This window comes from Salmo salar, chromosome 02 (genome assembly GCF_965601325.2).
Source record: "Salmo salar chromosome 02, fSalSal1, whole genome shotgun sequence".
Classification (NCBI taxonomy): domain Eukaryota; kingdom Metazoa; phylum Chordata; class Actinopteri; order Salmoniformes; family Salmonidae; genus Salmo; species Salmo salar.
In genome coordinates this window covers 87,671,983-87,697,033 of record NC_138292.1, presented here as the reverse complement: position 1 = coordinate 87,697,033, position 25,051 = coordinate 87,671,983, and the positions used below count along the sequence as shown (strand labels likewise).

General features: G+C 41.6%; 1 protein-coding gene across 1 annotated transcript; it reads left to right on the top strand.

Annotated features, from left to right (window-relative positions):
* Positions 1-6,942: 6,942 nt before the first annotated feature.
* Positions 6,943-24,338, top strand: LOC145863009 (uncharacterized). Its single transcript, XM_082968086.1, has 2 exons — positions 6,943-7,476; positions 21,059-24,338. Exons 1-2 carry the CDS (start codon positions 7,182-7,184, stop codon positions 21,877-21,879), a joined length of 1,116 nt encoding a protein of 371 aa, XP_082824212.1. The 5' UTR covers positions 6,943-7,181; the 3' UTR covers positions 21,880-24,338.
* The last annotated feature ends 713 nt before the right edge of the window (positions 24,339-25,051 follow it).

Genomic DNA, 25,051 nt, shown 5'->3' with positions numbered 1-25,051 from the left:
ACCTATAATCAATTTTATTAACAATCTTACATCACTCCAGAATTTCTTGACAACATTCAAATGCTAATTGTCTTTATTCCACTACTGAAGAAGCATGACTCAAATCACCTCATATTTCAAACATCCAGCCTGACAAAAGATACGTTTATCATTCAATGCCTCACCATTAAGTTAATTATTACCAATACATATTAACAAAGGGGTGTACATTTGGTTTTGATATTTCATATTTACAATTATGTAACATTTAGTAATCATAGTTATTCATGCAACCAACTTGACATTTTTGGGTACAATTATATTGGAATTGTTACCCAGCTTTTATATCCAACAACATGCCTATCTAGTGAACCCTGAAAAGAGAGAGAAGCTCCGCAGTGAGGTGGAAAGTTACTACAGATATTGCAGGAGTTTCCTCTTGAAATCAGACATGTCCGTGGTAAGGACAACTTGGTTGCTGATTGTCTCAAAGGTGGGCAGTCAAAAAGATTTGTGTTTTACATTTAGCCAGTGAGTTACCATGGATCACAATTTATTTTGACATGTTTTTACGTGTTGGAGATTAGTTTTATCTCTTATTCTTTTCCGGGGCTCGTAAGAAGAAGAAGCTGGTGAGTTTTCGGAAGACGAGAGTTCTAGAAGCTAGTGGGATTTTGGATTCTATGGAAAGAAAAAGGATTACGAAAATATCCGATTGTATATTATTATTTAGAAATACGTGTTTTTTCTTGTTTTTAATGGTTGACAGCCAGTAGACACCATGTTTATATTGTAGAAGGTGAAGCATTGTAGATGATTATAATGTGAAATGGAAGTTGTAGAGATACTCTGAATGATTGGCTATGAAAAGCCAACTGACATTTAATCATGAGGTGCTGACCTGTTGCACCCTCGACAACCACTGTGATTATTATTATTTGACCCTGCTGGTCATCTATGAACATTTTAACATCTTGGCCATGTTCTATTATAATCTCCACCCGGCACAGCCAGAAGAGGACTGGCCACCCCTCATAGCCTGGTTCCTCTCTAGGTTTCTTCCTAGGTTCTGGTCTTTCTAGGGAGTTTTTCCTAGCCACCGTGCTTCTACACCTGCATTGCTTTCTGTTTGGGGTTTTAGGCTGGGTTTCTGTACAGCACTTTGAGATATCAGCTGATGTAAGAAGGGCTTTATAAATTCATTTGATTGATTGATTGTACAACTGAAATGTGTCTTGGGTACATATTAGTGTCACCTCGTTAGTCAGTATGTGTTACACCTGTGCTGGCTTGTCCATCTCGTTAGTGGGAAGGTGTTTCACCTGAGCTGGTCCAGGTTCTATTTAAGAGTGTCTGGCCCAGTGCTCCAGTTGTCTTGATACATGTGGAGAGTCAATACCTTTAGTTGCTCTACCTTTTTGGTTTGCTTCCTGTCTTTAAGTTTGGTGTGGATTTTTATTTTGTTTGCCTCTTGTTGGACAGATTTAGTGGGTCTCATGGTGGGTGACTTTTAGGTCCTAGTTGTTGTTACTAGTTAATTTTCAGTGGACACCCCCATAGTGTCTTTCAGAGCCCCTCCTAAAAAACATGGTTATATTTTGGGTTGGATGTTGCATCCAATTAATATTGTAATCAATGGCATTTCCATAGAATGTTAATTAGTCTTTCAGTTCTTTTTTTATCCTCTTATGTTTGTTGTGTACTAAATATTTCTGTTTAATTTTCATTGTTTTTTCCTGTGAAGCCATTGTGTTGCATCCATGTCTGACATGTGCTGTATAAATAAAGTTGGTGAATGAACCCAATGACTGACCAAGCAACAGACTCTTGGTCCCTCTTAGTATGAAAAACAGTATCAATCCCACTTTTCAGGCGTGGTGGAGTGGTAAACACCACCCCCGGCTCTACCAGGGACTTGAGGTGGTCTCCCACAGCTCTGCTTATGTCATGTTCTGTGGCCTTGCTGTTCCATTTCTTGACTGCCCCTGTAACACAGAAACACATTTAGTCATATTATATAAAACACTCAAAGTAATGGATATGGAGCATCTACAGCCTCAGTTACACCTGGTACCTAAATGTGACTTCTGTCATCTGATCACTCCAAACTGCATTAGGTTCAGATCTACCAGGATGGGCCTTTGACATAGTCTGGATGCAGTCAGGCCACCAAATATGCATAAGCAATGTAAAGAGATGGGGTGAATGAGTGGGGAAAAGTACATTTGACACAAATTACCTTCATATTATCAAAGAACAAATGTGTGTGCCTGAGAGGAAATTAACTTTCATACAGCCCAAAGGGGTGAGAAATTACACCAATATCAGTGGACAATTTGCACTAATGTAAATAAACATGGATGATGAAACATATTACTTTTTGCTGACGCGATGAACTGCTAAAGGGACATACATTTTTACCATCTAAACCATGTGTGACCTCTCACCTCTCTGGCTGTAGAAGTGTTCTTCCTAACCAGTCCCTCAACAGCTCTCTGACTGAGCTCCACCCTCACTGGGTCTTCAGAGGAGAGGAAGGCTGAGGAGCAGTGGCGATTTTAACATGTAAATCTTGGTGGGCAAACACAGCACTAAACAATACATTAATTGCACTATAACGGTGACAAACGGTGCCCACAGACTGTTAAGGCCGACATAAAGCTGTCCCAACAGCAGTCCCAACATCTTACCACTGCTACACCTGGCTATCAGTGGATCCTTGTCTGGCAGCCAAACAGTTCATTCAGCCTCATTTACTGCCTTTAAAAAAAACATAGCTGGTATGGCTGACTTGCTTAAACAAATGTGGTTTCTACTGACAATTGAGATGTACAAACTATGGCATAAGGGGACGACAAGCGGATAAGAGGCAATCCGTAATTTTGATTAAGACATTAATGAGCGAGCTAGGACGGATGTAGTTAACATGACTATTTGTTTAGCACTTTTGAAATGTACATTGACAGAATTCAGAACATGGACCGTTCTTACAGTGTCCTCCCTGTACACCAAGTCAGAACTGTAGGATAAATAAAGGGGGCAAATAAGCAGACAATGAAAGTTCTTACAATATTCAATGATTACATTTCTCTAAAACAGGTTATTGGCTACATGTGCACCACCAAGTCAGAACACTAGGTGCAATTAAAAGTGTAAAATAGACAAATTATTAGTGTGAGGCACATGGGCTACTAACAACTTACTACACAACATACACTTAGTATTACTTTCTTAGCTACAGTATACATGTCTCCCTGGCATATTACATCATTTATGCAGCAGCATACAAGATATTTTTAGACTCACTGTGTTGTTCTGTGCTCACTTGAACAGGGCAAATTGTCCTTCATGGGCAAATTTTGTCATCAAAGTCTGTCATTCTCTGGATTTATGGTGATTTCAAGACAACTGGGAACTCGGGGAAAAAACAAGGTTGAATCATGATGATGTCAGTGATCTTCAGGTTGTAGCTCTAGAAAGAGGCCCGGGTTCCAGATGTACAATTCCCAGTTGGATGACCGTTCAAAACGTATTTTCCCAGTTGGAGCTTGTTTTTTCCTGAGTTCCCAGTTGTCTTGAACTCACTGAAGTCAAGTTTTCATAGTTTCGAGTTAAGAGTTGTTTTGAGCGTGGCACAAATAATGCTTAATTGACAATTCATTATAATTGGGTTTGATTCAGACCCTGCCAGTGTACCAGGTGGAAATTGGGTTTGATTCAGACCCTGCCAGTGTGCCAGGTGGAAATTGGGTTTGATTCAGACCCTGCCAGGTGGACATTGGGTTTGATTCAGACCCTGTCAGTGTGCCAGGTGGACATTGGGTTTGATTCAGACCCTGCCAGGTGGACATTGGATTTGATTCAGACCCTGCCAGTGTGCCAGGTGGAAATTGGGTTTGATTCAGACCCTGCCAGGTGGACATTGGGTTTGATTCAGACCCTGTCAGTGTGCCAGGTGGACATTGGGTTTGATTCAGACCCTGCCAGGTGGACATTGGATTTGATTCAGACCCTGTCAGTGTGCCAGGTAGACATTGGGTTTGATTCAGTACCCTGCCAGTGTGCCAGGTGGACATTGGGTTTGATTCAGACCCTGCCAGTGTGCCAGGTGGACATTGGGTTTGATTCAGCACCCTGCCAGTGTGCCAGGTGGACATTGGGTTTGATTCAGCACCCTGCCAGTGTACCAGGTGGACATTGGGTTTCATTCAGACCCTGCCAGTGTGCCAGGTGGACATTGGGTTTGATTCAGACCCTGTCAGTGTGCCAGGTGGACATTGGGTTTGATTCAAACCCTGCCAGCATGGCCAGAATTGTATTCTAAGGTCGGTAACTTATAACCACAGAACCACCCCAGACCTTTCATGCATGACTAAAAGCACCTAAGTATTAGATTTACTGCCATGGTCTAGTATGTCACTGCATCAGACACCATTCACAATGCTGGCTGAGGTACGAGTAAAACAAGACATATTATCTCCTAACCATTCACAATGCTGGCTGAGGTACGAGTAAAACATGACATATTATTTCCTAACCATTCACAATGCTGGCTGAGGTACGAGTAAAACATGAAATATTATTTCCTAACCATTCACAATGCTGGCTGAGGTACGAGTAAAACATGACATATTATTTCCTAATTGTAAAAACAATCCCCAGTCCTTAATCAACTAGTCTCTCTCTGTTTAACCAGAATAACATGAGTTGTGTCCTTCAAACTGTTAGACTGTTAGTCCATAATCATATTCAGCTACTTAGATGTCATGTATTGTCATGTTATGTTCTCTATGAAACATCACCACTGTAGATGTCATGTATTGTCATGTTATGTTCTCTATAATGAAACAACACCACTGTAGATGTCATGTATTGTCATGTCATGTTCTCTATAATGAAACATCACCACTGTAGATGTCATGTATTGTCATGTTATGTTCTCTATAATGAAACATCACCACTGTAGATGTCATGTATTGTCATGTTATGTTCTCTATAATGAAACATCACCACTGTAGATGTCATGTATTGTCATGTCATGTTCTCTATAATGAAACATCACCACTGTAGATGTCATGTATTGTCATGTTATGTTCTCTATAATGAAACATCACCACTGTAGATGTCATGTATTGTCATGTTATGTTCTCTATAATGAAACATCACCACTGTAGATGTCATGTATTGTCATGTTATGTTCTCTATAATGAAACATCACCACTGTAGATGTCATGTATTGTCATGTTCTCTATAATGAAACATCACCACTGTAGATGTCATGTATTGTCATGTTCTCTATAATGAAACATCACCAAGTGAAATAAAGTTGATCAGATATTCTTAATAGACATATAATAAAAAATGGTTGTTCAGAAATGATTAATTATCATGTTGCTCTGATGAAATGAACTAAATATTTGAATAATTGCAAGGAACATAGAATAATTGCAAGGATCATATTTCCATATTGCACACGGACCGTAAGAAAGAAATCCTGAATGTATTGAAATGCCTGGGCTCGCAGGGGATGTGTTAATTCATAACCCATCATTTATACCTGTTAATTCATAACCCATCATTTATACCTGTTAATTCATAACCCATCATGTATACCTGTTAGTTCATAACCCATCATTTATACCTGTTAATTCATAACCCATCATTTATACCTGTTAGTTCATAACCCATCATTTATACCTGTTAATTCATAATCCATCATTTATACCTTTTGCTTGAAAGGGGCAGTTCAGGCAGGCTGGCACGCTCCCTGACCTTACTCAGCAGGAACTAATGAGGATCCATAATAAACCCCAGGAAGAGTAGCTGCTACCTTGAAAGGAACTAATGAGGATCCATAATAAACCCCAGGAAGAGTAGCTGCTACCTTGGCAGGAACTAATGGGGATCCATAATAAACCCCAGGAAGAATAGCTGCTACCTTGGCAGGAACTAATGGGGATCCTTAATAAACCCCAGGAAGATTAGTTGCTGCCTTGGCAGGTACACAGTCATGTGATACGTGGTATAGAAAAGTCCAATCTTTGGAGAGTATATTGGAGGCACTATACTGTGTATCTACAGGTGTCTATCTGGTCAAAACCACTGATACAGGAGCACCTCCACCCTCTGGTGGGATGGATCATGTCTACAGAGAAACCTAGATTCAAATACTTAGATTTGTGTGTATTGGGTATATGTTGTGAAATTGTTAGATATTACTTGTTAGATATTACTGCACTGTCGGAGCTAGAACCACAAGCATTTCGCTACACCCGCAATAACATCTGCTAAACATGTGTATGTGACCAATAAAATGTGATTCGATTTTGATTTGAAATAAACGTCCTATTTATCAAAGGTGGTTTTGGCTGGGGTCAAAATGACTCCAAAGGATTTGAATTTGTTAAATGTCCATTTTGATACAGAAACACTAAACCATGATTTAGATTTATTAAGAACAAGTTGATTGACAAAGTCATGAAAAATTGGAAGAAATTGATAAACTACATTTTGGCTATCATAAAAGATATGCCTCTGGGGTCAAAATGAACCCTGTGGCTCAGTTGCTAGAGCATGGTGTGTGCAACGCCAGGGTTGTGGGTTTGATTCCCACGGGGGGCCAGTACAAAAAAATAAAAAATGTATGAAATGTATGCCTTCACTACTGTAAGTCGCTCTGGATAAGAGTGTCTGCTAAATGACTAAAATGTAAATGTAAGTATGGTTCAATGCAAATATGTAGTGGGTGTAACGTTTGTTTTAAATTCTCACTCATTAATCACGAATCAATCAACACATGCTTATCTTTGAACGACTTAATATAATATTAACCTTTTATGAAATAAATGAAAAATAAACGTTTGGTTCCTCAACTGCGTTGTCAACTCCAGTCAGCAGATGGCGATGTGCGTCTTTTAGGTTCAGGCGATGCTGCCAGTGTGACGTTTAATTTAGTGGACGGGACGCTCCTTCAACAACAGCTAGTCAGCACCTCGGTAGCTTTCTAGCAAACATAGCTAAAACATTCACGCTCTTTACACTGTTTTGGTGTATATTAGTCGCTGTGTATTAAACACACTTCTATTGTATGTACTTGTTGGCCCATTTAATTATATATTTACGTTGTTTGTCAGCTAGCTGGTTTGCTAAATTAGCTTAGAACTAGGCTAGTCGCTAATGCTAGCTAGCTAACATCCCCGACCATGAGTTCACTAAACTGCTCTCATCCTGTTAAAGAAGAGGAGGTCTGCTGGACGGAGAAAGAAGCTTTCATGAAAGAGGAGGAGGAAGAGAAAGATGTTACAATACAAAAACAAGTAGAGGGTGAGGCTGTTACTGTGAAAGAAGAAGAGGAATACGCATTCAGAGTGAAAGAGGAGGAGGATGTTACAGTAAAAGAAGAGGAGAAAGAGGATGCAGTTTTTGGAGTGAAAGAGGAGGGGGAGATGACTGTCACATTGGAGGAAGAAGAGGAGGTTGGAGATCTGTTTAACACCAGTAAGTACCGTCTCTGCAGTCGTTGAACCAATATGCAGTAAAGGGGTTTTACACTTTAATGTTGTTCTGTAGGAATGGCTGAAGCTACACTGTAACGTGTAGAACATCAAGAGTGGACCATCAACAAAACGTTAACAATTGATCAAATGCATCCATTGACAATGCCTGAAATACTGTTGTCCTCAATATCTCCTATTAGATTAGCCCAATATGTTCTCTTAAAGGGGCAATCAGCAGTTGTTACATCCATTTTGGGACTTATACATTAATGATATGTACCCATTGTTTCTTGAAGAATTCACCCATACATTTACAATTTAGATTTGAGTCATTTAGCAGATGCTCTTATCCAGAGCGACATATAGTAGTGAATGCATATTTTTTTTTCGTACTGGTCCCCCGTGGTTCATAAGCTTAGTTCAACTGTCGTACCGCATCAGAACCCAAAATATACGCTTTTTTTACTCCAGTGTTTGTCAGTAAATATAAACAAACACTGTATATCCTCAAACCATGGTTAAAACTAGAATGTTGATATCATGGATGGTTACATTTCTCCAGCCCCATCCCTCAGCTTTTTACCGAAACGGGCAGGGAGTACGCTTTGTTATTGTTTCTACTGCTGATTGCTGCCCCCGTTACTCCTCAAGTTCCAAGGACTGTATATTATTTTCAGAGGTAGACTGGCTCTGGCAGCTAAAATAGTCAAATATTCAATTTAAATGTGAATCAATTCTCAATTGCGATACATTTCTAGAAACATAAATTGCTGTGCTTTCATATTACATCAAAATAATTTTACACAATACTTTCTTATCACATCAAAATAATTTAATAATAACTGCTCGGTAAAGCATTTTCACGGTAAAGTCTAAGTTGGTGTCTTGACGGATTTGTAAAAAAACGGTTTGTCATAAAACACTATATATATATTTTTTTTTAAATGTTGCTGACACCCCTCCCCAGAGGTGTCTCATTATTGGGATTCATTGCTGATTCCTACCTGTAGCTCACTATGAGGTGTCTAGTGATACAGGTTAAGGGCCCTGTTGGAGATTGGTGGTTGGTAGCAGAGTCGAGGGAACAAGCAGGGTTGGACATGGCCATGTTATTATCCCACACACAGTCTCTGTGGTTCATATGAACCCCATTCCTGGGAATTAGATTTGATTACAAATCGCCCCTGTCTGTTACCACAGAAGGGTTCCGTCTGTCCCATTCCCAGCTAGGTTACGAGGCGCTTTGTCACCAGTACCTATGACTGGTTGATAGGGGAAACCTCCATGCTTATTATAGAAAAAGTAATTAGGGGAAAACTATTTAGAAAATAAAATAACAAACCTGTTTGAAAAATGAAAACTATTCCAAAACTATCTTTGACTCTAAAACTAAAATAGCCTAAAATAATAACCAGCATGAATTATGTTCAGTTCGAATAATTTATATCTTAACTTTGGGCAAAAATAGAATTGGGTTTTAAAGCTGTTTCAAATAGACCTAGCTTGTGTATCACTATCACTAGCTATCACCAGAAATACTTTAAGAAATGAGGATATTGGAAACTCATTTCGATTTGTATTAACAGCTTAAAGAAAATAACATTGGCATGAATTACCCTCTGTGAACAAGAAGCACAACATTACAAATATTTTCAGAGATGTGAGATAATTAACTTGTTCTCTGTAATATCGTATAGCTTTGCAATCGTGACTTTCCGTACTTTCAAGGAAAATAGGCATGTTTCTCGACTCATACCCTGACTTTAAAAAAGGGATTTAGTGAGAATTAGCTTAGGAACTGCGTGTCACAGCATGACAATATGAACGCGATTGGTTGACAGTCTCTTGGATGGGTGTTATATACGCTTTGACATTTTCTGGAATAGTTTTTATTTGAAAACGTTTTTGTTTACTTGCCTGCCTATTGAATTTGGAATGCACTGTACTGTTCATCTCTGAAACTCACTGAGATAATTCCTTTGATACAGCAGTAGCAATACAGGGATATAACATCTACAGAAACAGGAATGCTTATGGGGAAGCTGTTGTTGTATACAGTGCATTCCGAAAGTATTCAGACCCCTTGACTTTTTCCACATTTTGTTACGTTAAAGCCTTATTCTAAAATGGATTAAATTATTTTTTCCCCCTTTCATTTAGCTAATTTATTTGGCACACCTGCATTTGGGAAGTTTCTCCCATCCTTCTCTGCAGATCCTCTCTAGCTCTGTTAAGTTGGATGGGGAACATCACTGCACAGCTATTTTCAGGTCTCTCCAGAGATGTTAGATCGGGCTCAAGTCTGGGCTCTGGCTGGGCCACTCAAGGACATTCAGAGACTTGTCCCGAAGCCACTCCTGTGTTGTCTTGGCTGTGTGCTTAAGGTCATTGTCCTGTTGGACGGTGAACCTTTGCCCCAGTCTGAGGTCCTGAGCACTCTGGAGCAGGTCTTTCATCAAGGATCTCTGCACTTTGCTCCGTTAATATTTCCCTGGATCCTGACTAGTCTCCCAGTCCCTGCTGCTGAAAAACATCCGACAGCATGATGCTGCCACCACCATGCTTCACCGTAGGAATGGTGCCAGGTTTCCTCCAGACATGACGCTTGGCATTCAGGCCAAAGAGTTAAATCTTGGTTTCATCAAGCCAGAGAATCTTGTTTCTCATGGTCTTAGAGTCTTAAGGTGTCTTTTGTCAAACTCCAAGCAGGCTATGATGTGCCTTTTACTGAGGAGTGGTTTCCATCTGGCCACTCTACGATAAAGGCCTGATTGGTGGAGTGCTGCAGAGATGGTTGTCCTTCTGGAAGGTTCTCCCATCTCCACAGAGGAACTTTGGATCTCTGTCAGAGTGACCATCAGGTTTTTGGTCACCTCCCTGACCAAGGCCCTTCTCCCCCAATCGCTCAGTTTGGCCGGGTGACCAGCTCTAGGAAGAGTATTCCATTTCAGAATGATGGAGGCCACTGTGTTCTTGGGGACCTTCATGTCACGACTTCCGCCAAAGTTCGGGCGGCGTTTGGCGGTCGACGTCACCGGCTTTCTAGCCATCGCCGCTCCATTTTTCATGTATCCATTTGTTTTGTCTTGTTCCCTGCACACCTGGTTTTCATTCCCCAATCAATTCATATGTATTTATTCCTCTGTTCCCCATCATGTCTTTGTGTAGGATTTGGATATTGTGGATTTTGTTACGCGCATTTATTTTTGTCTATGTTCCGTGTTTTAGGCACATTTGTTGTTATTTTTGTGCTGTTTTCTAAACCGGAATAAATTGCGCCTGTTCACTACACTCTGCTCTCCTGCACCTGACTTCGCCTCCGATACACACTCATAACACTTCAATGCTGCAGAATTTTTTTGTTTTGGTACCCTTCCCCAGATCTGTGCCTCGACACAATCCTGTCTCGGAGCTCTACGCACAGTTCCTTCGACCTCATGGCTTGGTTTTTGCTCTGACATGCACTGTCAACTGTCGGACCATATATAGACAGGTGTGTGCCAACCAAATCATATCCAATCAATTGAATTTACCACAGGTGGACTCCAAACAATTTGTAGATACATCTCAAGAATGATTAATGGAAACAAGATGCACCCGAAAGCAATTTCGAGTCTCATAGCAAAGGTTCTGAATACTTAAGTAAATAAGGTATTTCTGTTTTTTACCTGTTTTTACCTGTTTTCACTTTGTCATTATGGGCTATTGATGACGCCCCTCTGAAACAAGATAGCCTAACCACCAGAAAAAAAACTCTTCCTTAGCCTACTCCTCCCGCTGCGGCTGGCCTTCGTAAATTCTGATGTTATGCTCCTATAGTTTCTGGTAATAGGCTACACCAGCAGTCGTTATGCTCCTATAGTTTCTGGTAATAGACTACACCAGCAGTCGTTATGCTCCTATAGTTTCTGGTAATAGGCTACACCAGCAGTCGTTATGCTCCTATAGTTTCTGGTAATAGGCTACACCAGCAGTCGTTATGCTCCTATAGTTTCTGGTAATAGGCTACACCAGCAGTCGTTATGCTCCTATAGTTTCTGGTAATAGGCTACACCAGCAGTCGTTATGCTCCTATAGTTTCTGGTAATAGGCTACACCAGCAGTCGTTATGCTCCTATAGTTTCTGGAAATAGGCTACACCAGCAGTCGTTATGCTCCTATAGTTTCTGGTAATAGACTACACCAGCAGTCGTTATGCTCCTATAGTTTCTGGTAATAGGCTACACCAGCAGTCGTTATGCTCCTATAGTTTCTGGTAATAGGCTACACCAGCAGTCGTTATGCTCCTATAGTTTCTGGTAATAGGCTACACCAGCAGTCGTTATGCTCCTATAGTTTCTGGTAATAGGCTACACCAGCAGTCGTTATGCTCCTATAGTTTCTGGTAATAGGCTACACCAGCAGTCGTTATGCTCCTATAGTTTCTGGTAATAGGCTACACCAGCAGTCGTTATGCTCCTATAGTTTCTGGTAATAGGCTACACCAGCAGTCGTTATGCTCCTATAGTTTCTGGTAATAGGCTACACCAGCAGTCGTTATGCTCCTATAGTTTCTGGTAATAGGCTACACCAGCAGTTGTTATGCTCCTATAGTTTCTGGTAATAGGCTACACCAGCAGTCGTTATGCTCCTATAGTTTCTGGTAATAGGCTACACCAGCAGTCGTTATGCTCCTATAATTTCTGGTAATAGGCTACACCAGCAGTCGTTATGCTCCTATAGTTGATGGTAATAGGCTACACCAGCAGTCGTTATGCTCCTATAGTTTCTGGTAATAGGCTACACCAGCAGTCGTTATGCTCCTATAGTTTCTGGTAATAGACTACACCAGCAGTCGTTATGCTCCTATAGTTTCTGGTAATAGACGACACCAGCAGTCGTTATGCTCCTATAGTTTCTGGTAATAGGCTACACCAGCAGTCGTTATGCTCCTATAGTTTCTGGTAATAGGCTACACCAGCAGTCGTTATGCTCCTATAGTTTCTGGTAATAGGCTACACCAGCAGTCGTTATGGTCCTATAGTTTCTGGTAATAGGCTACACCAGCAGTCGTTATGCTCCTATAGTTTCTGGTAATAGACTACACCATTAGTCAGCAACCTTTTTCCATTTGGTGCCAATTTATCTGACCATTTCTACTGATCTGGTGCCTGTAAAGGATTTTCATATTCACATTTTACTGGAACAGTATCATTTCATTTATAATAGTAATAATAATTATAATAGTCTTTGTATCTCAACATCATTCTCTGTGGTTAATCTACATTCTATTTAAATGAAAATGATAAATAAACATTTTGATTGCCATTGCTAGGTTTTTTTAAATACCATACATAAAGCTAAAAACATTTAACATTGCAGCCTGCAGGTAGAAAATATCCTGATAAAAATAAATATCCTAGAAATCACATTGGCTGCACATGGCCTGTCTGCAATGAACTTGAAACATTGTATGAACTATCAACTGGGTCGGCCCAAAACTCCAGATAGCAGCTTGCAACATTGTATAAAATATTCTGGGCCCTCAGTTTCCTGCTCCAGTGAGTTCTGGACAGACACAGCTGTAGGCTATTTGTGAAAGGGATAAGAAGTCATCAGGTATTTTTACATTTCCACTGGATCAGAGCATTACATTTTTCCCTTTCATGCCGAGTGGTTATCGAAAGGGTGAGAGCTGGAAATCTTTCACCAAAATACTTTGAGGAACTATTGTCATTCGCAATTGATTTTGATTAGACTTAGTTTACTTGCTGTTTGAGGTGAAGAAAAATATGCTTTGAGAAGCTCCACAACTCATTAGTGGTGGTGCATTAAGACAATCAGAAATACTATCAGACATCCCCAAATGGGCACATTTATAGGCCTACATTTGCGCACAGGACAGGTAGACTAGTCCTACTTCTATCAAATCAAAATGTATTTGTCACGTGCGGCAAATACAACAGGTGTTACAGTGAAATGCTGACTTACAGGCTCTAACCAACAGTGCAATTTCTAAGTTAAAAAAATGCACTCGACCTTCGTATCATTTAGTGGCTCCTTATGTTAACTACAGGGTTAACAGTTTTCATGGGCACAGAAATCCTAAATAATTTCAGTTTGCTAAATCCAGTGGTTCTAACCAAGAGGCACCTTAACTTTATTGAAACACCCAAATGGATACTGTCATTAACACGGTTCTTCAATAATTACACATAATACTTAATACTGTAGCTGTTTAGTTAGTCACATGTTCAACTATCATCAGCTGATCCAGGAAATCATTTTCTGAATGACATTCACATGACAAACATCACGACATGCAACAACAACCAAAGTGCTTCTTCATTCATTACTCTGGTAAAGACAGTTATGCTGTGCTCCATGTTGGCTCCAACATCCCTAACAAATTGATGTTTATAATGTGTTATTGTTTGCTTGATTTACAGTAGGGTCTCGTTAGTTTGTCTGGACACAGAGATACTTAGCTCATAATGTGTAGAGAACTTTTCCTTGATGGATAGGCTATTGTACAACACACAGAGCAATTTTCCTTTATTCAGGACATTTAGAATGACAACTCATTACGGAGTAGCCTAGTGGGATTATTCACAAAATTATCTGGTGATTAGGTTATGAAATGTCATGACAAAGACATTTTAGTCTCCATGTTTCACCTGAAATATTAAATGATTTATATTCCTAGGTCTATGTTGTTGTTAGGTGAAGTTATGGGTCCTACAGTAGGTCTATGTTATTGTTAGGTGAAGTTATGGGTCCTACAGTAGGGCTATGTTGTTGTTAGGTGAAGTTATGGGTCCTACAGTAGGTCTATGTTGTTGTTTGGTGAAGTTATGGGCCAATTTGTGAGAAACTTAGTGTACAAACTAGAGGTCGACCGATTATGATTTTTCAACGCCGATACCGATTATTGGAGGACCCCAAAAAAAAAAGCCGCTGCCGATTAATCGGCCGATTTTATTTTTTTGTTTTTTGTAATAATGACAATTACAACAATACTGAATGAACACTTATTTTAACTTAATATAATACATCAATAAAATCTATTTAGCCTCAAATAAATAATGAAACATGTTCAATTTGGTTTAAATAATGCAAAACAAAGTGTTGGAGAAGAAAGTAAAAGTGCAATATGTGCCATGTAAGAAAGCTAATGTTTAAGTGCCTTGCTCAGAACATGAGAACATATGAAAGCTGATGGTTCCTTTTACATTTACATTTAAGTCATTTAGCAGACGCTCTTATCCAGAGCGACTTACAAGTTGGTGCATTCACCTTATGATAGCCAGTGGAACAACCACTTTACAATAGTGCATCTAAATCTTTTAAGGGGGGGGGGGGGGTTAAAAGGATTACTTTATCCTATCCCAGGTATTCCTTAAAGAGGTGGGGTTTCAGGTGTCTCCGGAAGGTGGTGATTGACTCCGCTGTCCTGGCGTCGTGAGGGAGCTTGTTCCACCATTGGGGTGCCAGAGCAGCGAACAGTTTTGACTGGGCTGAGCGGGAACTGTGCTTCCTCAGAGGTAGGGAGGCGAGCAGGCCAGTGGTGGATGAACGCAGTGCCCTTGTTTGGGTGTAGGGCCTGATCAGAGCCTGAAGGTATGGAGGTGCCGTTCCCTTCACAGCTCCGTAGGCAAGCACCATGGTCTTGTAGCGGATGCGAGCTTCAACTGGAAGCCAGTGGAGAGAGCGGAGGAGCGGGGTGACGTGAGAGAACTTGGGAAGGTTGAACACCAGACGGGCTGCGGCGTTCTGGATGAGTTGTAGGGGTTTAATGGCACAGGCAGGGAGCCCAGCCAACAGCGAGTTGCAGTAATCCAGACGGGAGATGACAAGTGCCTGGATTAGGACCTGCGCCGCTTCCTGTGTGAGGCAGGGTCGTACTCTGCGAATGTTGTAGAGCATGAACCTACAGGATCGGGTCACCGCCTTGATGTTAGTGGAGAACGACAGGGTGTTGTCCAGGGTCACGCCAAGGTTCTTAGCACTCTGGGAGGAGGACACAAGGGAGTTGTGAACCGTGATGGCGAGATCATGGAACGGGCAGTCCTTCCCCGGGAGGAAGAGCAGCTCCGTCTTGCCGAGGTTCAGCTTGAGGCGGTGATCCGTCATCCACACTGATATGTCTGCCAGACATGCAGAGATGCGATTCGCCACCTGGTTATCAGAAGGGGGAAAGGAGAAGATTAATTGTGTGTCGTCTGCATAGCAATGATAGGAGAGACCATGTGAGGATATGACAGAGCCAAGTGACTTGGTGTATAGCGAGAATAGGAGAGGGCCTAGAACAGAGCCCTGGGGGACACCAGTGGTGAGAGCACGTGGTGCGGAGACAGATTCTCGCCACGCCACCTGGTAGGAGCGACCAGTCAGGTAGGACGCAATCCAAGCGTGGGCCGCGCCGGAGATGCCCAACTCGGAGACGGTGGAGAGGAGGATCTGATGGTTCACAGTATCAAAGGCAGCAGATAGGTCTAGAAGGATGAGAGCAGAGGAGAGAGAGTTAGCTTTAGCAGTGCGGAGAGCCTCCGTGACACAGAGAAGAGCAGTCTCAGTTGAATGACCAGTCTTGAAACCTGACTGATTTGGATCAAGAGGGTCATTCTGAGAGAGATAGCAGGAGAGCTGACCAAGGACGGCATGTTCAAGAGTTTTGGAGAGAAAAGAAAGAAGGGATACTGGTCTGTAGTTGTTGACATCGGAGGGATCGAGTGTAGGTTTTTTCAGAAGGGGTGCAACTCTCGCTCTCTTGAAGACAGAAGGGACGTAGCCAGCGGTCAAGGATGAGTTGATGAGCGAGGTGAGGTAAGGGAGAGGGTCTCCGGAAATGGTCTGGAGAAGAGAGGAGGGGATAGGGTCAAGTGGGCAGGTTGTTGGGCGGCCGGCCGTCACAAGACGCTAGATTTCATCTGGAGAGAGAGGGGAGAAAGAGGTCAAAGCACAGGGTAGGGCAGTGTGAGCAGGACCAGCAGTGTCGTTTGACTTAGCAAACGAGGATCGGATGTCGTCAACCTTCTTTTCAAAATGGTTGACGAAGTCATCCGCAGTGAGGGAGGAGGGGGGGAGGGGGAGGAGGATTCAGGAGGGAGGAGAAGGTGGCAAAGAGCTTCCTAGGGTTAGAGGCAGATGCTTGGAATTTAGAGTGGTAGAAAGTGGCTTTAGCAGCAGAGACAGAAGAGGAAAATGTAGAGAGGAGGGAGTGAAAGGATGCCAGGTCCGCAGGGAGGCGAGTTTTCCTCCATTTCCGCTCGGCTGCCCGGAGCCCTGTTCTGTGAGCTCGCAGTGAGTCGTCGAGCCACGGAGCAGGAGGGGAGGACCGAGCCGGCCTGGAGGATAGGGGACAGAGAAAATCAAAGGATGCAGAAAGGGAGGAGAGGAGGGTTGAGGAGGCAGAATCAGGAGATAGGTTGGAGAAGGTTTGAGCAGAGGGAAGAGATGATAGGATGGAAGAGGAGAGAGTAGCGGGAGAGAGAGAGCGAAGGTTGGGACGGCGCAATACCATCCGAGTAGGGGCAGAGTGAGAAGTGTTGGATGAGAGCGAGAGGGAAAAGGATACAAGGTAGTGGTCGGAGACTTGGAGGGGAGTTGCAATGAGATTAGTGGAAGAACAGCATCTAGTAAAGATGAGGTCAAGCGTATTGCCTGCCTTGTGAGTAGGGGGGAAGGTGAGAGGGTGAGGTCAAAAGAGGAGAGGAGTGGAAAGAAGGAGGCAGAGAGGAATGAGTCAAAGGTAGACGTGGGGAGGTTAAAGTCACCCAGAACTGTGAGAGGTGAGCCATCCTCAGGAAAGGAACTTATCAAGGCGTCAAGCTCATTGATGAACTCTCCAAGGGAACCTGGAGGGCGATAAATGATAAGGATGTTAAGCTTGAAAGGGCTGGTAACTGTGACAGCATGGAATTCAAATGAGGAGATAGACAGCTGGGTCAGGGGAGAAAGAGAGAATGTCCACTTGGGAGAGATGAGGATTCCAGTGCCACCACCCCGCTGGCCAGATGCTCTCGGGGTATGCGAGAACACGTGGGCAGACGAGGAGAGAGCAGTAGGAGTAGCAGTGTTATCTGTGGTAATCCATGTTTCCGTCAGCGCCAGGAAGTCGAGGGACTGGAGGGTAGCATAGGCTGAGATGAACTCAGCCTTGTTGGCCGCAGACCGGCAGTTCCAGAGGCTGCCGGAGACCTGGAACTCCACGTGGGTCGTGCGCGCTGGGACCACCAGGTTAGAGTGGCAGCGGCCACGCGGTGTGAAGCGTTTGTATGGTCTGTGCAGAGGGGAGAGAACAGGGATAGACAGACACATAGTTGACAAGCTACAGAAGAGGCTACGCTAATGCAAAGGAGATTGGAATGACAAGTGGACTACACGTCTCGAATGTTCAGAAAGTTAAGCTTACGTTGCAAAAATCTTATTGACAAATGACAAATGATACAGTACTGCTGGCTGGTGAAGTAGGCTAGCTAGCAGTGGCTGCGTTGTTGACTTTGTTTGAACGTGTAGCTGGCTAGGTAACCTCGATAGTTTCAGTACTACACCTTATCATGATACAAAAGCAACTATGTAGCTAGCTAACATAGCACTAATCAAGACGTTCCTTTGTAATGTATTTAGTTTCAACAATGCTGCTCGTCGGTAATAGTTGGCTAGGTTTGGAAAAATGGCGTCGCGGGGGACGAAAATAGCTGGCTAGCTAACCTCGATAATTACTCTAAACTACACAATTATCAAGCTATGACAAAGACAACTATGTAGCTAGCTAACACTGCACTAGTCAAATCGTTCCGTTGTAATGTATTAGTTTCTACAGCGCTGCTAGTCGGTAACGGTTGGCTAGCTAGCAGTGGGTTTGATGATGACTAGGTGTGTTGACTGAGTCTGGACAACGGCGTCGCGTCGCGGCTGGCTAGCTAACTTCGATAATTACTCTAAACTACACAATTATCTTAGATACAAAGACAGCAAAGACAACTATGTTAGCTAGCTAACACTACACTAATCAAGTCGTTCCGTTGTAATGTAATAGTTTCTACAGTGCTGCTAGTCGGTAGAAGTTGGCTAGTTGGCTAGCTAGCAGTGTTGACTACGTTAGGAGGATGAAAATAGCTGGCTAGCTAACCTCGATAATTACTCTAATTACTCTAAACTACACAATTATCTTTGATACAAAGACGGCTATGTAGCTAGCTAAGAAAAATTGCTCAGATCAAACAAATCAAACCAATGTAGATTAGGCTGGTGTAACCGATGTGAAATGGCTAGCTAGTTAGCGGGGTGCAAGCTAATAGCATTTCAAACATCACTCGCTCTGAGACTTGGAGTAGCTGTTTCCCTTCCTCTGCATGGGTAACGCTGCTTCAAGGGTTGTCGATGTGTTCCTGGTTTGAGCCCAGGTAGGAGCAAGGAGAGGGACGGAAGCTATACTGTTACACTGGCAATACTAAAGTGCTTATAAGAACATCCAATAGTCAAAGGTATATGAAATACAAATCGTATAGAGAGAAATAGTCCTATAATTCCTAAAATAACTACAACCTAAAACTTCTTACCTGGGAATATTGAAGACTCGTTGTTTTTTGGAAACCTTGTTATTTACAAAGTTTTTGGAATAGATTCCGGTTGGAACGTTCCACAAATTATACCCACCCAGGTTGAAGTCATAAACAGCGCAATGCTTGAAGCATAGGGAAGTGCTGTTTGAATGAATGCTTACGAGCCTGCTGCTGCCTACCACCGCTCAGTCAGACTGCTCTATCAAATCATAGACTTAATTATAATATAATATAATATAATAAACACTCAGAAATACAAGCCTTGGGTCATTAATATAGCCGAATCTGGAAACTATCAACTCGAAAACGTTTTTTTCTTTCAGTGACATACGGAACCGTTCCGTGATTTATCTAACGGGTGACTAAGTCTAAATATTCCTGTTAGGCATTGATGTTTATGGTTAGGTACATTGGTGCAACGACAGTACTTTTTTCTTAAATGCGCTTGTTAAATCAACACCCGTTTGTCGAAGTAGGCTGTGATTCAATGAAAATTAACATGCACCGCATCGATTATATGCAACGCAGGACACGTTAGATAAACTAGTAATATCATCAACCATGTGTAGTTAACTAGTGATTATGTTAAGATTGATAGTTTTTTATAAGCCTAATGCTAGCTAGCAACTTACCTTTGCTTCTTGCTGCCCTCGCGTTACAGGTAGTCAGCCTGTTAATCCTTGTGGAGTGCAATGTAAGGCAGGTGGTTAGAGCGTTGGACTGGTAACCGAAGGTTGCAAAAACGAATCCCCCCTGAACAAGGCAGTTAACCCCCGTTTCTAGGCCGTCATTGTAAATAAGAATGTGTTCTTAATATGACTTGCCTAGTTAAATAAAGGTGTAAAAAATCAATAAATATATATTTTTTTTAATCGGCAAATCGGTGGACAAAAATACCGATTACCGATTGTTATGAAAACTTGAAATCGGCCCTAATTAATCGGTCGACCTCTAGTACAAACCCTCATTGTCAGGCTGATGACAAAGCTAGCCAAAGAGCATTTTACTGGTTGAAGTGTTTTTAAAGTACAAAGCAGTTGATTCGCGGCAATAACACAAAGTTAAGTTGGAGATTCAAATGAGCCTTACAATTATAATCCAAAAGTAATGTGAAATGCACTCATAAGCAACCTGGAAATGGAGGCTATTTTTGCTGTCAGCCTATGAGAACTCCCCTCAGTTTTCCCCCACGGTGGTGAATTAGTGAATAGACACAGACCTTAATGTGAGTTTCCTTGAGTAGCACTCCTGATCTTGCACTGATAGTGAGCTGTAATATTCAGAATACATTGTGAAAAACTAAAATCTTTGCTCACCGTTTTTGCTCAAGGCAGATATACTACATTTTAACTAGCGGTTTCCTCATTACCAGATATACTACATCCATAACTAGTGGTTTCCTCATTACCAGATATACTACATCCATAACTAGTGGTTTCCTCATTACCAGATATACTACATCCATAACTAGTGGTTTCCTCATTACCAGATATACTACATACATAACTAGTGGTTTCCTCATGACCAGATATACTACATCCATAACTAGTGGTTTCCTCATTACCAGATATACTACATCCATAACTAGTGGTTTCCTCATTAACAGATATACTACATACATAACTAGTGGTTTCCTCATTACCAAATATGCTACATCCATAACTAGCGGTTTCCTCATTAGTAGGGAGGAGTTTCTGCAACCAAATTGTGTGTGCTTTGCCCTCGTACTGCAATTTTAGCAAATACAGAAAGGGGCATATATTGGAGACCTAAGGTCGTCTGGCACATTGCTTAGGGTTTCAACAACTTTAATAATTTATTTCTAGCCTACAATCATCGGTTTTACTACTAATGTGAAAACAAGACTAAATATGACTGTTCTTGCTCATTTTAAGACAATTGTCAAAGAATTTTAACATTCATTACAGACGTCAATTGTTGTACAACATCATGGCTACGCTGTTGGCATCACCTTTTACAGTAGATTACCTCTGTTGCGGGCCTTTAATCATCTGTCTGACTTTGTTGTTCACACAGGGGAGATACTTTACTATCGTGGATCCTCTGGGGAGCCTCAACAACCTCATGATGCTGACGAGGCAGGGAGTCTCTCCACATCAGAACACCTCAAGAAACACCTGCAGAGACCCACAGGGAAGAGAACTCACTGCTGCTCTGACTGTGGGAAGAGATTCACCTCATCAGCAGGCATTAAAATTCATCAGAGAGTCCACACAGGAGAGAAACCTTATAGCTGTGATCAATGTGGGAAGAGTTTTACTACATCTGGCCATCTGACTCAACACCAGAGAACACACACAGGAGAGAAACCTTATAGCTGTGTTCAATGTGGGAAGAGTTTTGGTCAATCTGGAGCTCTGACAGTGCACCAGAGAACACACACAGGAGAGAAACCTTATAGCTGTGATCAATGTGGGAAGAGTTTTGTTAGATCTGCCCAGCTGACATTACACCAGAGAACACACACGGGAGAGAAACCTTATAGCTGTGGTCAATGTGGGAAGAGTTTTGGTCAATCTGGAGCTCTGACAGTGCACCAGAGAACACACACAGGAGAGAAACCTTATAGCTGTGATCAATGTGGGAAGAGATTTGCTACATCTAGCAATCTGACTCTACACCAGAGAACACACACAGGAGAGAAACCTTTTAGCTGTGGTGAATGTGGGAAGAGTTATGTTTCATCTAGCAATCTGACTCTACACCAGAGAACACACACAGGAGAGAAACCGTATAGCTGTGTTCAATGTGGGAAGAGTTTTGGTCAATCTAGCAGTCTGACTGTACACAAGAGAACACACACAGGAGAGAAACCTCTTAGTTGTGTCCAGAGATAATCTGATAAAAGATCTCTGATCAAATATCAGAAAATACATGGAGTTGTTTCATGATATTAATGTCACAATGTGGAATGTTTTAACATTGTAGTAGGAGTATTTTAATAATGTCACAATGTAGAACCCTAAACGTTTCCGTCGTTATCAATTGATTTCAACATTATATGGATATTATCCTCAGGGGAAAAATCCAGGCTATGAATTGAAAGAGTACTATTTTTGTGATTTAACAAAAACTGACTAACACAAAAAGAGTTGTGTTACACTTACCGCGTTGGTGACCCACTGGAATCAAAATGCAACACTTCAAAATGTAGCTAGCTGTTTCCTACAAATTGTCCTCTAACCAGGGATGTACACATTATTCCCAGATTCCGTGTGGTTTTTGAGCTGTTAGTTTTAACAGGACGTGCAACCTCATCTCCCTCCTCTCGGCACAATTGATTTCAATGTGATATCGATGAGTGATGACAAATAAGTGTTGTGTTCCTTTGTTTAGCGACCCCTACATTTAAATGCATCACTCCAAAATGTAGCTGACTGTCTTCTGCAGGTTGTCCTCTAACCAGTGAGGTAAAATACATCTCCCATTTCCATGTGTTTTGTTTAGTTGTTAGTTTCAACAGCACGTACAACCTGATTTCCCCCTAATCGATATCAGTGATTTATTGCTACTTGTCAAAACAACAGCGTTTCTGGTGCTTGTGCAGTTTATAAGGTGTTTGTTTAAAAAAATACAAGTAATATGATTATTGTGGCAGATGTTTGTGTATATAGCACATTTTATGTTTAGGTTTTCACTTTATCCCAAACTGTTTCTGCATATTGGTTATTGATTTGGACACTTTAAAACTGTGTTTTGACGTTGGGGCTATTTCATATTTACATTTCATGTAACATTTAGTAATGATATTTATTTATTCAACCAACTGACAATTTTTTGGTACAATTATATTGACATTGTTGCCCTGCTTTTAGAATATCGGGTTCATTCTCAGATGTGCCAACCCAAATGTACTAGAGCATAACATTGGGGACTGGGCCCCGATCCAACAACATGCCTATCTAGTGACCCCTGAGAAGAGAGAGAAGCTCCGCAGTGAGGTGGAAAGTTACTACGGATATTGCAGGAGTTTCCTCTTGAAATCATACATGTCCGTGGTAAGGACAACTTGGTTGCTGATTGTCTCAAGGGTGGGCAGTCAAAAAGATTTGTGTTTAGCCAGTGAGTTGCCATGGATAACAATTTATTTTGACTGCATGGTTTTCCGTGTTGGAGATGAGTTTTGTTTGGGGTCATTCCAAGGGGATGAGAGTTCTAGAAGCTAGTGAGTTTTAGGAAGATATAAAAAAATATATTGATTTTAATTGTTGACAGCCAGTATACACCATGTTTATATTGGTAAAGCATTGTAGTTGATTATAATGTGAAATGGAAGTTGTTTTCTGTTGGTGGTAAGCATTCTCTTACGGTGTTACAGTCTTTGGTTTTTCCATTTATGTTTTGAGGTTTGGATTTTAGCACGTATAGCTCGTTAGCAAGTCTAGCTCGTTAGCAAGTCTAGCTCGTTAGCACGTAGGACGCACTGATTGGTGTCACCTCGTTAGTCAGTATGTGTTACACCTGTGCTGGCTTGTCCATCTCGTTAGTGGGAAGGTGTTTCACCTGAGCTGGTCCAGGTTCTATTTAAGAGTGTCTGGCCCAGTGCTCCAGTTGTCTTGATACATGTGGAGAGTCAACACCTTTAGTTGCTCCACCTTTTTGGTTTGCTTCCTGTCTTTAAGTTTGGTGTGGGTTTTTCTTTTGTTTGCCTCTTCTTGGGCAGATTTAGTGGGTCTCATGGTGGGTGTCTTTTAGGTCCCAGTTGTTGTTACTAGTCAACTTTCAGTGGACACAGAGCAAAACTGCAAGATTATGTTATAATACTTTTATTTTATCAAATGGTTGTTTAATGCAACAGAATAGAGGGTTCTTATAACTATTGTGTCTGTGTGTTCTACTGAGGACGGGCCTCTGGGAGAAAACACTGACAGGAGATTTACAATGTCTTTTGGGTGATAAAACCTAAAGAGACCGCATTCCAGAGCATGAGTTAATGTTTCTGTTCTATATGGTACCAGGGAGAGATGACCTCAGGGCCAGACCCTGGTCTCTACACAAAGAGTACTGTTTTTACAGCAGATACTGTCTGCTGATAATTATAAGTATCTTTCATACAAATCTTAACCTTGTGACCCGTTCTATACATCTGTTGTTCGTCATGTAGGTTGAAAGGGGTGTATCTTGGCTGTAAAAGACCTTTGTACTTTTGTATCGTGGCTCTCAATTAATCATCTGGGGTTGATTCGTCGACCAGCCATCATTATCGTAGAGCACTCAATTGATTCACTTTATATGTGTACGTTGTATTGACCTGCTCCCTTATTATTAAGTGAATAAAGATTTAGTTTAAGTATAACTCTGACTTGTGTGATAAGTTTGTCTCATTTGATATTAAAGAAATTAACAACCACATTTGGCGATGGGATGTGAATCTTCACTTGGTGACCGCTCCTGGTGACCTGGGTAAATGGTGCATGAGGGATCCCTCTAACTTGGGATCTCAGGGAGACCACACTTTGGGAACGGAGCAGATGGACCCACCTTTGATCTGAGAGGCAGCGAGCCAAGTGGATACCACATCTCGAACGTAGTTTTAAAAGAAGAATGTGAGCGAAGCACGCAAAGTGGGGTTTTTAGAAAAGCCTCGTAGGCTCTGAGTGTGTCGTCCTGAGTGGGGGGGGGCACCTTGGAGGTGTAAACAGGGCCGAGCCAGATATCTGTGTGAACTGGGTGAAAACTAGAATCTGTGTTTACTATTTAAGACTATTTATGATATAGTATAAGATAGTAAGGTGCACCTGTAATTGTTTTAAACCTGTACCCCATTTTAGAAGTATTGAAAGATGTAAATGTTTGAGTTACATTATCCTAGGAACTAACCATGACATAGAAATGTGCAAATATTCCTGCAGGTTAAAATATTGTTGAAAAACAACTAATTGATTAGTTATGTTTGAGAATAGCATTGTGTGACAGGCTGACTTGAAAGATTATACTTAACATTTTGCTGCGTGGCAATACTGGGTTTGGGTTCTGAAGGGCATTTATACAAAAGAGGTAGTCAAGACA